Source organism: Gossypium hirsutum, chromosome D04 (genome assembly GCF_007990345.1).
Source record: "Gossypium hirsutum isolate 1008001.06 chromosome D04, Gossypium_hirsutum_v2.1, whole genome shotgun sequence".
In the NCBI taxonomy this organism is placed as follows: Eukaryota; Viridiplantae; Streptophyta; class Magnoliopsida; order Malvales; family Malvaceae; genus Gossypium; species Gossypium hirsutum.
In genome coordinates this window covers 20,777,819-20,793,809 of record NC_053440.1, presented here as the reverse complement: position 1 = coordinate 20,793,809, position 15,991 = coordinate 20,777,819, and the positions used below count along the sequence as shown (strand labels likewise).

General features: G+C 37.4%; 1 protein-coding gene across 1 annotated transcript; it reads left to right on the top strand.

The window, feature by feature from the left end:
* Nucleotides 1–7,224: 7,224 nt before the first annotated feature.
* On the top strand, nt 7,225–11,474 carry LOC107898304 (uncharacterized). The gene is made up of 5 exons (XM_016823822.1): nt 7,225–7,546; nt 7,616–9,216; nt 9,259–9,542; nt 9,723–9,816; nt 11,265–11,474. The coding sequence occupies exons 1-5, from the start codon at nt 7,225–7,227 to the stop codon at nt 11,472–11,474; spliced, it is 2,511 nt and encodes an 836-aa protein (XP_016679311.1).
* The last annotated feature ends 4,517 nt before the right edge of the window (nt 11,475–15,991 follow it).

Sequence of the window (15,991 nt, the reverse complement as noted above, 5' to 3'; positions counted from 1 at the left end):
ACCAGAATTTAGCTCTCTTGGGATCATCCTCGGCTTTAGCTCGAAATTCTTCAGCCCTATACTCGCGTATCTTATCAACAGGAGGCTTACTAACTTGGATTGGTTCCATACCTTGAGAATACGGGAACCGGTTTGGAAGTAGGTGGGGGTGGAGCTTGTTTAGCAGCCAAGTTTGTCTACACAAACTCGGTGAACCACTCATTCATCATTTGGAAGAAGGCTTTTTTAGCTTCTCCTCTTCAGACCTCAGATACGGGCCTCGTACTGCTCGAAGCTACTCCGTGAACAGAGGCTTGATCATTACTCTCAACTTCATCGGAATTAGCTCGGTTGGATGTCATTGCTATAAGAAAACATGTTTTAAAACGACTAGGAGATAAAACATGTTTTAAAACGACTAGGAGATATCATAGTATCACAAGTTATATAATGGCATATATAACTAGACTCGTATACGCTACATTCAGTCTGAGAATCGACTAAACCGTAGCTTTGATACCAATAAATGTAACACCCCTAACCCATATCCATCACCAAAATAGGGTTATAGAGTATTATCAGAGTTTACTATACTAAAAAAAGAATTTTGAACATTTCATAACATACTGATATTCATATAAAAATGAATCAAAATAATTCATATTGCCCCAAATACAAGCCCTCAAGGCCCAAAATATTCATTAGAAACAAGTTGAGGGTAAACGGAAACTCACAGAATTTTTAGAAAACATAAAAAATTTTCAAAGCTGCACGGGTCACATGGAATCGTGGCCAGGTCGTGTGACTCACACAGCCAAGAGACACGCCCGTGTGCTAGGTTGTGTACACTTCAAAGTAACCTCACACGCCCATGTGCTAGGTCATGTGCTAGGTCGTGTAATAGCCTGAATTGTAACCCTTTGAAAGCTACAAGGGACACAAGACTGTGTCACCTAGCCGTGTGTGACACATAGTTGAGACACACGCCCGTGTCTCTAACCGCGTGGACGAAAATAGGCCATTTACAAGCCATATTTCTCATCTAATATGGTATATCCCTACACCCAAAATACACATATACACAAGCTATAATAAGACATCTAAAACAAGCATAATCAAGCCTTATACAAATAGAATGATCACATACAACCAATATACCTTTAGGCACCTCAAATGACAAATATAAACATGTTTAACCATGTATTCAATATAACCAAATTTTCAACTAACTTATATGCATAATTGCATCATTACATATCATGTAGATCACTTTACCAAAACATACCAATTGATGTTAAAAATGCCTTTCAAATTCTAACATAATTAGACATATATGTCTTACACAACATGGTTCCAATTCACCAACACACAAAACACTTATACAAAATGCACATATAACTATCATTTTATCTTCCATCATTCTACCATAGCAAGCCATACGTCAACCATATAAGGCAATTTAATGCATCGACAACCACCTATCCTTTTTTACTTTGTGAGCACTTAGCATTCTGTTGAATATTCATGTTGGGAATCCCAGTTTATCATTATCATATTTTATTTTATTTTATTTGTAATAGCCCAAATTCACCCGGCCCAAATCAAATAACTAAACAATAAATAAAACCAAAACTAAATGTCCAGACAGTCCAATTAACAGAAGCCCAAATTAAAATTAAGTACCTAGCCTAATAAATCAAATTAACACGACCCAAAATTACAAGCCCAGAATCAGGCCCAACATTCAATAGCCCAAAAACAAAGAAAAAACTAAACCCTAAATAGCTTCCGAGACGAGCCTTAGCCACCGCAGCTCGAGCCACTCCCCACGTACGCCACTCCTCCGCCCGTGCCAAGCCTCCACGTCCACACCTCTGCTCTCCGTACCTGCAAGAGACACACAAAGTGTAGCAGAAAATAGACACGAATGAAAAAGGGGGCAGAAAAAGAATAAACAAAAAAGAAATGAAAATCGATTCTTTTGTAATTTAGTTTGGCCTATAAAAAAGGGCATAGTTTTTTGTAAAAGGAAAGAGGACGAAATAATAGAATACAAAAAAAGAGAGAGTTTCCTCTAAGTTTTTTCGCAAGGTAGATATTTTTTCTTTCCTCTTCTTTCGGTTTCATTTCGATTTCTTTTTTGGATCTCTTTGTAATAAATAGAGTAGGAGTTTAAGTCAAGAGTTTACCTGCCTTGGTGACCCAGTCGTCGCTCTTGGTGGTTTCGCGGCCACCGAAGAACCGTGATTGGTTCTAGTCTGAGAACGGCGCAAAAGGGGAGAGGGGAGGACAAAATATTTATTTTTTTTTCTTTCTATTTTCTTTGAATGACTGAATGATTTAGGTTTTCTTTTTTCTTTTTATTTTTGTTTCCAAGAGGACGTTTAAACAGCACCGTAAGGGTCTGATCAGTGGCTCCAAAATGGCGCCGTACTGATCCAGATCGGTGCGCAACCCGACCCGCTCCGTGGGGGATCTGCGTGTTACGATCAATGGGTTATTTACAACCCTAGTCCCTCCACTTTGCAAGTGTGTTACAATCTGGTTCCTTTTTTATTTTTATTTCCTTTTAAGTCTAATCTTTTATTTTTTTATTATTTCTATTTAATCCACCATGAAGTGTTGCGTTTTGGGGAAGCGAGATATTTCCCAATCGGCCCCCATATAATTCGCGCACTACAGTATGGCCCTCCGTTTTAGCTAAATCTCATTTATTTTCTGATAATTTGATTTTAATTGCGATTTACCCCTTTTTATTATTCTCTTTTATTTATTTATTATTATTATCAGTATTATCCTATGTACATTTATCATCATTATATTTGTTGTTACATTTCATGCTTATTTACTTTCGTATACACGCATTAATTTATTTTTATTTTATCAATCCTTTAGTTTAAAAAAAAGAGATCTATATGCATTAGCCCATTCTTATGACATATTACTATTATTATTAATATTTCTTAAGTTTATTTCATTTTAGGTTCTTTTTATATAAATTCATTCATTATATTTTAGATTTATAAACATACAATTTTAAATAATACCTTATTGTAATAATAATATATTTACTTACTCTATGATTATTTTCATCATATGTATGTATAATATTTTCTTTTCTTTTGCCATACGAATGTATATATAGTATTATTTTATTATTTTCAAATGATATAGTTATGTATAGAAGCCTTCTTTCTTCCAAATTTGTTGCTTATTTTAACTGCCATATATATTTGTTATGTAGATACTTTTATTTATGAAGATTTTATTTATATAGATCAAGATGTAGGTATTAATTTTAAGATTATTCACTTTTATTTCATTTCATTTTTTTAACTTTTCATTAAAATTCATTCAAACATTTTATTTGTTTTCTTAGTTCTATTACATTTGTATTATTTATTGTTGCTATTGTCTTTTATTATTTTAATTTACATGATTTTGTGGGATGCTTAAATTTTTATGAGTGTTTGTATAATATAACCAAAGTTGATATTGGTATTTTCTTATTATTAGTTTAATTGTCACTAGCTTAAGTTTAAATTTTTATTATCTTTTACATTACATATGTCATTGATTAATCATATCCTTTTTGTGAAAGTTTATTTTTAAAGGCTTTTTAGTCGTTTTATTTTACGATCCTAAGAAGGGGGCTTGGCATTCACTTTCCCGAGAGAAACGTGCCCTAACTTACTGGGCTTCGATTCTTCTTGATAATATTAGACAACCAAGTGCCCATTTTTATTAAAGCCATTCAACTATTTAAATAAAATTCATAAGATTTCAGAATGTCAGATCCTAACTTATTGTATACGACATTTTGGTATCTCGACTTCAAAAATAAAGGCAATATTTGATGTTTAAGAATTTCGAGAAAATTGAACCGTAACTTACTGGGTTCGGGTTTCCCAATTGACTTGAATAATCAACTATCCTTCTTGAAACACATGATTTTCTTTAAAGGAGAACAAACTTAATTCCGAAGAGCGACTATCGCGCTCTGACTTACTGAGCGTGGCAATCTATCTCTTTAAAATAAGTGAGTCTTATCACTCATTTGAATTTTCTTTTTAAATGACCGTATTTTAAAATATTTACAAAATTTTGACATTAAGACATTAAACAATAATTCGGTACCAATTTTGGGTGTTACGAGGGTGCTAACCCTTCCTCGTACGTAATCAACTCCCGGACCTATTTTCTCAAATCTCGCAGACCTAAAATTTATTTTTAATGGTGAACCGATCACACCTTAATAAAAAATCGATGGCGACTCCCGTTTTCATTTTAAAAGTCGATCCACGTTTTTTAATTTAAAAATGGTTTCGACAGCTTGGCGACTCCACTGGGGACGACCAAGAGAGTCAGACCGTAAAATTGATTGTTTTTGTCTTATTGTCGAAATTTAAAAATTTAATTTTATGATCTTCTCTTTGCATGCGTTTGTATGATTATTGTGTTTTATAACTTGTCATCATATTGCATAAAGACTATTTAGTCTTACCCTTTTTAAGTGGGAGTGAGAAGCTACTCCTTTGTGAGGTTTTCACCTCCGTGTAGGATAGTGGATCACTTTCGGAGTACATCCGTACCTATGTCTTCGTGAGATTTTCATCTCCGTGCAGCCATAGGGAAATCTATTCCCCCGAACCGAACTTGGTATGAGCCTATAATGGGTGAAGACTGAGGAATCTTCTAGTTCGAGTACCTCGACTTTAGAACCAAACCGCATATAGATAGCCTAGGAATCCAGCTTAGGTAAAATTCCCCAAACCCTAGGGATTGCTCATGTAAATGCTTGTTTCTCTTAAATTTGTTGGAAATTTTGTTGATATGTTATACTGACTTATGGTGTTTTATTGCTATGTTTGCATGTCATTTCATATTCAAAAGAGGGTCAATTCAAGTTCGATTGTTAAATTAGGAAGTTTTTCATGGAGAACGACTTTCTTGATAAGGTGGAAGACAATGCCATGGTCCATATATGGTCAGAGAAGGTGCAATTGGAAAAGGGAGACAGTCTAGCTAAGGATAATGTGTCAGAGTTGTGGGATTACACTCGTATTAGTGTGACGCAAAATAGCCTTCGGGAGCTAAGAGAAATATGGGATAAGTGGAATGATGAGACCAAGCAGTTGTTCTACTCTAACTATGGAGACTTGCCGTATTTGCTTGATGTCAAGGTGGATGAGCGTTTGTTCCGGGCCCTGGTTCAATATTGGAACCCAGCATATAGTTGTTTCACTTTTGGCAAAGAAGATCTGGTACCTACGGTAGTGGAATATACGGCTTTACTACATTGTCCTAGGCTTCAGGTGGATAAGCATATTCTAGAGCCGCGTACGTCCCGACATTTTGGAAGAAGCTGATGAATATTACTGGCATGAGTGAGCAGTAAATTACGGCCAGGATCAAGCAGAAAGGGGAGTGTAAATGTATTCTATGGAAAAATTTGCGGGACTTGATTATAGCGTATCCGGATGGGAAAAAGAAGGTCGACGTGTTTGCTTTGAGTATCTACGGGTTAGTGTTCTTCCCTAGAGCGTTGGGGCATGTTGACGAGGTGGTTTCAGATCTCTTTGAACGGTTGAGTAAAGGGGTCACGCCTATTCCTGCGATTTTAGCTGAAACGTTTAGATCTCTTAATGCATGTAGGCGAGCTGGGGAAGACAGATTCATAGGTTGTGCGCAATTGTTATTAGCCTGGTTCCATAGTCATTTCTGGAAGGTCGACAAAGTTTCGTATCGGGTTTTCTCTGGGCATTACTCCCCATTAAAAGAGATAGTGGCTACGCCAAGACGGGACGACATATCAGAAGAAAATTGGACAGCAATCCTGCAAAACCTTCAAGATGATGATGTGGAATGGAGAGCTCATTGGTTGATTCCTGATGAAATTCTTTACCATTGTGGAAGCTTTGATTGGGTCCCATTGCTAGGGATTTGGGGAGCCGTCGGGTATGCACCTTTGCTGGTCCTAAGGCAATACAATTCGAGACAGTTTGTGCCGGTAACGCAGGGTTTAGCTCAATATGAGTTCTTGTACCGAGGAGAAAATTACAAGAGAAGAGTGAAAGAGATTTCTCAGGCTTGGAATCAGGTTCATAGGATGAAAAGGTTAGCTGTGGGTTCAATGACAACTCCAGAGTATGGTGAATGGCGATGTAAGAGAATTAATGATAACATTCCAGAGTTAAACTTGGAGGGTGTTCGACCAATGGAAGAATACCTACAAGTAGTCCCATCAGAGTTGGATATTATAAAACAAGATTTCGAAAAAAGGAATTCAAAACTCAAAAAGAAAATAAAGCGGTTGGAGGAAGAGAAGATGCATTTGAGACTAGACGTGGACGTCCAAAAGTTAGAGGTCGAAAAATTGAATAAAGGGAAGAATAAAGTAGAGGAGGATCTGGATAGCTTAAAGACAAACTACAAAAAGCTATGGGTATCAATGAGAACCGCGAGGTTGGGAAAGACCTCAGATCAATGGCGACGGGAGATCCAAGAAGAAAGAAACAAGGCTGAAGGATTGGAAAAGAAATGCCAAGAGACTCAAGTACAAAACCAGGCCCAGGAAAGGAATCTGTTAGAAAGCCGGGGTGTGACAAATGAATTAAAGGCACGAATAGCTGAACTTGAAAGGTCTCTTCATCGTTACTGGAATTGTAATACCGCGGTGGAATTAAGAGTGAGCTTGAACAAGATTGAAGAAACAAATAAAAGAGTGGAAGAGTTAGAGGCGATGCTACAAGATTGTGAGACGCAGATTGCATTTTTTGAAGCAAATGAAGGGCGTCAGAAAGAATAGCTCCATTATTATCAAAGCCAAGTTAGAGACAGGGATCATGTCATGGGAGAAGCTGTAACCTAGATTCGTGAGGTAGCCGACTACTTGTAGACCCTGGCAATACAAGCTGATACTTTGAGCATAAAGTACGAATTGGAATCAGACCAGGGAAGAGAGCTTGCTTCGCTGCATAAAAAGATTAAAGTTTTGAGCATTAGGGAAAAATTGTATATGTAATCTATTTTATATAAAGAGTGTTGTTATCCAAATGAAGCTTTCTAAATGAAATTGAATCAGAATCGAAGCCTTTTTGCATTCATGCATTGCATCATATTGCATCATATGCATTAAAATCCACCAAAAGACCCTAATTAGTTAAAATTATTACAGCTAACCTGGAAGCCGACAAAAGCTCACCAATTAAGCATCAATATGGTACTTGACAGAAAACAAAGGAAATGGACCAAAGACTAGAGAAACTGGAACAAATGCAACGGGATATGCACGAACGTTTACAAACACCAATGCAAGAGCGACTAGATAAAATTCAAGAGGACATGATGGAAAAGTTGATCAAAGCTCAAAAGGATGCCATGGCTGAATTGACCCATCTATTGACGAGAGGAGTAGATAAAGGAAAGGGCCCTATGGCCAATCATGGAGAGGGTAGCGAGGATCCGTTGTATCCTCCTGGTTTCACTCCACCCAATGTACGAACCCAAACTGAAATGTACCCAAGAGGACCGTCTGTCACAATTATGCCACAACAACTACAAACTGGTGCCACAATTTTTTAAGGACGATCGAGTTTAAACCCGGGAGAAAACCCAATCAACCCCACTATTCCAGATTTTGATGAAGCAGCTAAAGAAGGAAAAGCAAGCACAGAATTGCCAAAACAATGGGAGGATAGGTATAGGTGGTTGGAAGAAAAGTTCAAAGCCTTGGAAAGCGCTGATAGTAATCAGGGAATCGACACTAAAGATCTAAGCTTAGTCCCAGATTTGGTACTACCTCCTAAATTCAAGATGCTTGAATTTGAGAAATATAATGGAACTAGGTGCCCCGGGGCCCACATCACTATGTTCTGTAGAAGGATGACTGGCTACGTCAATAACGATCAGTTGTTAATCCACTATTTTCAAGACAGTTTAGTAGGGGCAGCGTCTAAATTGTACAATCAATTGAGTCGTATTAAGATTAGTTCATGGAGGGACCTAGCACAGGCATTCATGAAGCAGTACAGCCATGTAACGGATATGACCCCCGATAGAATTACATTACAAAACCTGGAGAAGAAACCAAGTGAGAGTTTCAGACAGTACGCACAAAGATGGAGGGAAGTTGCCATCCAAGTCCAACCACCGCTCTTAGAAAGAGAGACCACAATGCTCTTTATCAATACCTTAAGAGCCCAGTTCATCACGCACATGCTAGGAAGTGCAACAAAAAGTTTCTCAGATATAGTAATGAATGGTGAAATGATTGAGAATTCCATAAGAAACGGGAAAATAGAAGCAGGGGAAAGCAACAAAAGGTCAGCCTCGAGAAGAAAAGAAAATAAGGTAAACAATGTAAATGCATACAACAAGTTAATTACGGTGAACCAGCCGAGAAAGGTGATTACTGGTCAACAGGGTTCAACAAGACAAGAATTTGGTGTGAGGCAAGGTACTGAAAAGCCCCAGTTCACACCAATTCTGATGACATACAAAGAGCTATATCATAATTTCTTTAATGCACACGTAGTTTCTCCCCATTACTTGACCCCTTTGCAGCCCCCATATCCCAAGTGGTACGATGTGAGCGCCCAATGTGATTACCATGCCGGAATTACAGGGCACTCAATAGAAAATTGCACTGCTTTCAAGAAGCTAGTTGAAAAGTTTATTGGCATGGGTGTTATCAAGTTTGATGAATCACCTAACACAGAAAATCTGCTACCCAATCATATTGATAAGGGAGTGAATATGATGAGCGAAAGTAGGGGAGAAGAGGTCAAAAATGACATCGCTGAAGTAAAGACCCCGTTGAAGTGGGTTTGGAGACAGATGGCGATAAGAGGGCTAGTTATTTCAAATTTTGAAGAAGGATATGAGGCTGAAAACTATTGTGAATTCCACCATGAGGTAGGACATGAAATTCAAGAGTGTGAGGGATTCAGGGCTTTGGTCCAAAGCATGATGGACAATAAGGAGATGAGGTTTTATGAAGAAGCAGAGGATAAAGGAAATATTTGCGCATCAGAGTTGGCAGCAAAGACCGTGGAAATGAATCATCCTGTAGTCATCATTTCACGCCCTCGGAGTGATGGGTCTAGGGTCCAGACAACACCAAAAATTGTAATCCAGAAACCATCAAATTTCCTGTACAAGGATGACAAAATGGTGCCGTGGAATTATGGATGTAACGTGACAATCTTGGGAAAAGGAGCAGAAAGAAATCAAGAAGTAGGTTCTTACACACGCAATGGGAAGTGATATGACGCTCAGGCAGAACCGTCAAGAGAAGAGAATTGGAAGAAAGAGCAGAAGAAAGGAGAGGCCGTGGAAGTTGAGCCATTGGTTAATGAACCAGTAAAAGAAGAGGAGGCGAAGGAATTTTTGAAGTTTTTAAAACGCAGCAAATATAGCGTTGTGGAACAGCTATGCAAACAGTCGGCCTGTATTTCTATGTTAGCTTTGCTCTTAAGTTCAGAAGCACATCGAAATGCACTACTGAAAGTGCTAAATGAAACATACGTGGCAGATGACATTTCGGTGAACAAGCTGGATCAGTTGGCCAACAATATAAGTGCTGACAATTTTATCTTCTTTAGTGATGACGAAATACCATCCGGAGGAAGGGGTTCTACGAAAGCCCTGCACATTACTGCCCGATGCAAAGGGTATATATTCTTGGGGGTCTTGGTTGATAATGGATCTGCACTAAACGTTTTGCCTTTATCTACTCTTAGTCGATTACCGGTGGACAGTTCGTACATGAAAGCATGCCAGAGTATAGTGAGGGCATTTGATGGAATGGAAAAGAGGGTAATGGGGAGAATTGAGGTACCATTGAAGTTGGCAAAGCTAAAGTGGAAATCATTGAGAAATTTCCTCCATCGAAAAATGTGAAAGGTATTCACAGTTTTCTTAGGCATGCGGGGTTTTACCAAAGATTTTTTAGAGATTTCTCGAAAATTGCAAAGCCCTTATGCTAATTACTGGAATAGAATCGAAAATTCCTCTTTCACGATGCATTTCTAAATGTATTCATCCAATTGAAGACGCAACTAGTAAATGCACCCATTGTCATTGCACCAAATTGGTTTTAACCTTCTGAAGTTATGTGCGATGCAAGTGACTTTGTTGTGGGTGTTGTTCTAGGACAACAAAAGGGAAAAATATTTCATGCCATCTATTATGCTAGCAAAGCTATTACAAAGGCTCAAATCAATTATACCACAGTAGAGAAAGAATTGTTGGCTGTAGTCTTTGCTTTCGACAAGTTTCATTCTTATCTTGTCCGCGCAAAGGTTACCATATTTACTGTTTAGATATCTTTTTACGAAGAAGGATACAAAAACAAGATTGATATGTTAGATCTTACTATTGCAAGAATTTGACATCGAGATCAAATACTACAAGGGTTTAGAAAATCTGGTTGCACACCACCTATCTTGATTGGAAGCTAGCAGCAAAGATGGAAATATACTTTAAATTGTCGATGCATTCCCAGATGAGAAGTTATATGCTGTAGATGTAACCCCTGGGTATGCGGATTTGGTTAATTATCTAGTGTGTGGAAAACTCCCATTGGGTGTCACAAGCTATAAAAAAAGAAAACTTTTTTTCATGAAGTAGTGAAGTACCATTGGAACGACCCGGAATTATTCAAGGTATGTAATGACAACATTATTCAGTGTTGTGTTCCGGAAGAGGAGGTTCTTTCAATCCTGAAGCACTGTCATAATGCTCCTTATGGAGGTCATTTCGGTGGCATGTGAATTGCTACTATGGTTCTCCAATCAGGATTTTACTGGCCTTCATTATTCCAACACACCTACAGTTTTGTGAATCAATGCGATAGGTGTCAGTGAACTAGTTCTATATCCCGATGCAATGAAATGTTGCAACAACCAATTCTGGAGGTTGAATTGTTCAATGTTTGGGGTATAGATTTTATGGGATCATTTCCAAGTTCAGTCGAAAATCTTTATATATCAGTAGTTGTTGACTATGTCTCGAAGTGGGTTGAAGCTGTTGCAGTCCCAAAGGATAATGCAAAGACAATGCTTAAATTTTTTCACAAGCATATACTCACCCGCTTTGGCACACCAAAGGCATTGATTAGTGATCAGGGTACACACTTTTATTGAATTCAAGTGGCAGTTGTACTTAAGAGATATGAAATTAATCATAGAATGGCTACTACTTATCATCCACAAACTAATGGACAAGTCGAAGTATCAAATCGACAAATCAAAAACATTCTTGAGAATGCTGTGAACCCTTAGAGGAAAGATTGGTCTTCTAGACTAGATGACGCATTATGGGCATTGTGGATAGCATGCAAAACTCTATTAGGGATGTCACCGTATCAATTAGTTTTTGTAAAAGCATGTCACTTGTCAGTTGAACTAGAGCACAAAGCAATGTGGGCAATTAAGCAAGTGAACATGGACTATGAAGCTGCTGGAAAGAAAAAGGCTATTGAATATCACTGAACTAGAGCAGATTAGGTGAAATGCCTATGAAAACACTGTAATTTACAAGGAAAAGACCAAATGATGGCATGACAAAATTATTTTGTAGCGACAATTTATCGCACGTCAACAAGTTTTATTATTCAATTCTAGACTGAAACTGCACCTGAGTAAATTGTGCTCTTGTCGGTCTAGACCTTTCAAAGTTTTCGAAGTATTCCCTCATGGTGCGGTCGCAATAAAAGAATTACATGATGGACACCAGTTCAAAGTGAATGACCAGCGATTGAAATATTACCTTGGGAATATTGATCAAAAGCAGGCAGAGACCATTGAATTGGTCGAAAAATTTTAATTATTATGAAATTTATTATTATGTAATTTTATTTTATTTTTGTTTCTGTTCAAGTTTGTTTTACTTTTTTTCTTTATACAAAATAATTAGGTAGCATTGTCGACGCACTCAAGCTTTATTGTCAACGTAGTTCATACTATTGTACTGTCACTTATGACTCATAAGAATAAGGGCATATCAGAAATTTCAAATCAAATCGTTTGATCAAAAGTCACCCTATCGTCTTGTCTGTCTAAGCTGGCGTAATTCTCATTGGATGTACTTATTTCCACCAGCTTTATTTCCCTTCACAAAAGTCACACCTTTCTATCTTCTTTTTTCACTTGCTATAAATCCCCTCTTCACTGTGTCAACTGTAACACATACAAAGCAGCCATTTTTTTTCACTTTCTCTTCCCAAGCTCGTATCTTTACAACTTTAAACCATCTTTACTCCACAAAACAAACAAAATATGGCAAGAATGAGGGGATCAATTAAGAAAGCCACCAAACCTGTTGAAGAACACTCATCTTCTGCTACTGCAGTTTGTGAATCAAAATCTTCTATGCCAACAAAGAAAAAGAAATCTGTGACCTGTTTAACAAAAGTGGCCAAGGTTCAATTTCAAGACAACATTTTAAAGTGAAAATTCTACCCGAAACAGGGCATTCTCCTTTCGTAATAGCAAGACTTGGGCAAGCAAGTATACAAAACCATCTCTAAGTTGAAGTGGGAGACTTTCTGCACGCATCATTGAAGCTATTCTCCTTCATTGGTATGTGAGTTTTACGCTAACCTTTATGACCATGAGTTAGAGTTTATCTTTGTTCGAGAAGGCTTAATCCCATGGGATGCTAAAAAAATCAATAAGCCATACAACACTAAAGTGGATATAGATAAACACTCTGCAAAGCAAAATCTGGTTTCATTTTTGTCAACTGCAGGCTACTGCCCTTTACTCATAGCACCACAGTCAAACTCAATAGAATGTTCCTAATACATTCAATTGTCAAGGGTAGAAAGATTGATGTCAGTGCAATACTCCACCAAGAAATTGCTGACTGGTTGCAAGGAAAATTGGAATTTTGGTTTTCCCATCATTGGTGATGCAACTGTGCCAGCAGAAAGGGATCTTGCCCCGTGATGATGAAGAGGTTCTGGAGAATAAGGGCCTGATAAATGAAGCCTCTTTTGAAAGAATGACACATGGCAAAGATACACTAGAAATGAAGGCGGCGGAGACTAGCAAGACAAGGAAGGGCAAAACCAAGGCAAAAAACAAGGGAACAAAGCTGATTGTAGAGATGTCGTTGTTGCACAAAATATAGGATATCGAGAAGTTGGACAATTCGATTAGGAATAAGGAGATTAGGCTTGTCGCTACAATAGAGGATATGGACAGATCACAAAATTTGTTTTACGCTTATACCAGAGCCTATAACAACTCTATTGTAGCTGCATTAAGTCAGTTAAGCCCTGCCACACTCCAAGAATTTCCACTGTTCCCACCGATCATTTGAGATTATGAACCCTTATTTGAGGAAGATAACTTAGGGGACTGAGACAGATCGATGGAATCCCTTCCATTTAGCACGTCTTTGAGGTTGATAAAGAAGAGGACTCAAGAGACGTTGCGGAGTGCATGCGAAGGATTGATAGCCTAGTCAAAGGTAACTTCGTTGCTGGTCAAGAGGCGCTAGCTGTTAAGAAGGAAGCTAATGTGGGAGAGGAGGAAGTCAATGTTGCAATTGTGAATGAGAAGGTCGAGGAAGAAAATACTGAGAAAGATGTTGCTGAGAACATTGTCAATGCATTTGAGTTTGTGGGTGCAACTACTAATAATTTGGAGCGAGATGGAGCTAGACCCGCGGAAGCTAGAAAGGTAACAAGTGAGAAGCACCATAACTTAATAGCGATAGTGGTCTATATCAGACCACTCAAGGTGACTGCTCCTACACAAGAAGTAGCCGAGGATGCCGAGACAACACCAAAAATTGAGGAGCGATCTAAGGACCATGCGAAGCCTAAAGAAAAGAAGAGAAAGCGCTCCAAAGATAAAAAAACGCAAGAAGGAGGAGAAAAATAAGAGAAAAAGGAAACATCGTGCAACCACATTGATGGCCAAGGAAAACTGAGTTAGTTTATTTTAAGTTTTAATTGTAGTATTCATGCATTGCATGTAGCAGTAATTTTAATTTTGTTAGTGAACATTGTCGTGTGTTTTTATTGTCATTGCATTTTAGTGTTAGTGCATTGGGACAATGCAAAATTTAAGTTTGGGGAAATGCATATGGGTTTTGGAAATACACCCACATTTCAATTTTTTTTTTAGTTTTTAATGGAACATGCAAGGTTTATTTATGGTTAATGCAAATGTGTTTTAAAAATTTTGTGACATTTGTTGCTTAATTCATGGATCATGTGAAATATCAATGAATGAGTTGGATAAATTTGACTGACTATTGTATCTTCAATTCTTTGATGAATGATTTAGGTTGCATTAGTAATGGGTGACTAGTAGCATTCATTGAATCTTGAATGTATCTCCCTTTTATAGCTACTTATATGTATATATAGTTATGAATAAAAGACACTCCAAAGTGGGTGTATTGTAAAATGTTAAAGAGGGAACACTCCAATGCAAGCGTTAGAAAAATTAATCTGGCCAAAGGCTGTCGCTGCATGAGTGTGTGTCGGCACAATTACGTACTCCCTTGGGGTTTGTTGCTCTCTATCGTTACTTCTTAGGAACAAGGGTACAGTAAGGCAACAATATCCCTTATTCACAAAACAAAAAGAGACATATACTGTACAATAAATGTAGTATTGGTAGATAGAATTTAGGATTTAAAGCATGATGCTAGTTTTGAGGAAGTTGCTACAACGCATAGGTTTGTGCAAGTGTACATAGTCGTTATCAAGTAATAAGTAAGTATCGAGTTATTGTCTCCACAGGGATTGTATTTGTGCTAAGTCACTTAATTTGTAAAACAATATTAACAATTCGGTAAATAAAAACACATTATAGTTGAGATGATTAAAATATATTAAACTAAATGCAATGATCCCTAATGCAAATTATTTTAAGTATGCAAACAATATGAATGAAATAGATTTTAGTAAAATTAAACACAATTTGCAACAATTACAACATAAATAAACCAGGTTAATTACTTTAATCAAACTCAATTCATTATCAACATGCTTAATAACATTCGGAAAAACATTCCATGGCAACTCAATCTTTCATGAGTTTGGAAACCACATTAGGTCCTTTCAGAATCCTTTACTTAGTAAATACGCATTTTACTGATCCTTATTTACTAAGGGTTTCTTAGCATTCGTGTGAGTTAACAGGGACGTGTCAGGTTTGAAACAATTTAATCACACAAATCTAAAAACTATGCAGTTAACAGAGCTTGGTCAGAGTTGTTATGCAACCTTCAATTTAATCACGTCAGGACCTAAATTAAGCATGCACATTTCAATTATGTGTCCATTAGTTGCCGTCTGGTCAGGATTGCTTAGCTAATTCAAGTGCATTTCAATCACGTATGAATGAAATACACGCTTGATTTTAATTGAAAACATGATCGATTGAGGCACAAACATTATAAGCATGAATCAAATAAATATTATTTAATCAAAGCAATCATCCTAGCTTAAATAAAATTAAGCTAACATTGCTGTAAAAAAGAACAAAGAGCACATAGCAAACATCTTTATATTAAATTAAAGAAAATGAGGATTAAACCCAATTCAGAGTGGCTGTCACCCAAGACTCTGATTGATGAGGCTCCTTTGTTCCTTTACTTTGCTCCTTTGCTGATGGCTCTCCAAGGTGCCTGACGAAGGGTTCTTTAAGAGGCTTAATTACTAAAATCTCTATGAAGAGATGATGCTAGGCATGGGAATGGAAAAGGCTAAGAGAATTTGGAGAAAAGAGAGAATGATGCTTGAGGGATGATGAATGAAGGAATGAGAGGGTCTTATTTATAGGTGAGGAGACGGGGATAGTTTGATAAAAATAGGAGATTTCATCTTTTGAAACATCTTCCATGGGTGGTCGGCCATAAATTGAGCAAGTTGAGCAAATTTTTCCTTGATTTTTGGTCAATTTGAGTGCCACAACAACTCAGGACTAAGACTCGGTCAAGTGCAAATCTTCAGGTAAATCTCTAATTTCTTCAACTCTTCAAGGAC

What these genes read in the sequence shown, in the direction of transcription:
- LOC107898304 (XM_016823822.1), top strand. Translation starts at nt 7,225, where the DNA reads ATGGACCAAAGACTAGAGAAACTGGAACAAATGCAACGGGATATGCAC. An exon ending in GAGCAGAAAGAAATCAAGAA is followed by an intron (nt 9,217 to 9,258) that starts GTAGGTTCTTAC and finishes TATGACGCTCAG; the next exon opens with GCAGAACCGTCAAGAGAAGA. An exon ending in TCGGTGAACAAGCTGGATCA is followed by an intron (nt 9,543 to 9,722) that starts GTTGGCCAACAA and finishes ATCTACTCTTAG; the next exon opens with TCGATTACCGGTGGACAGTT.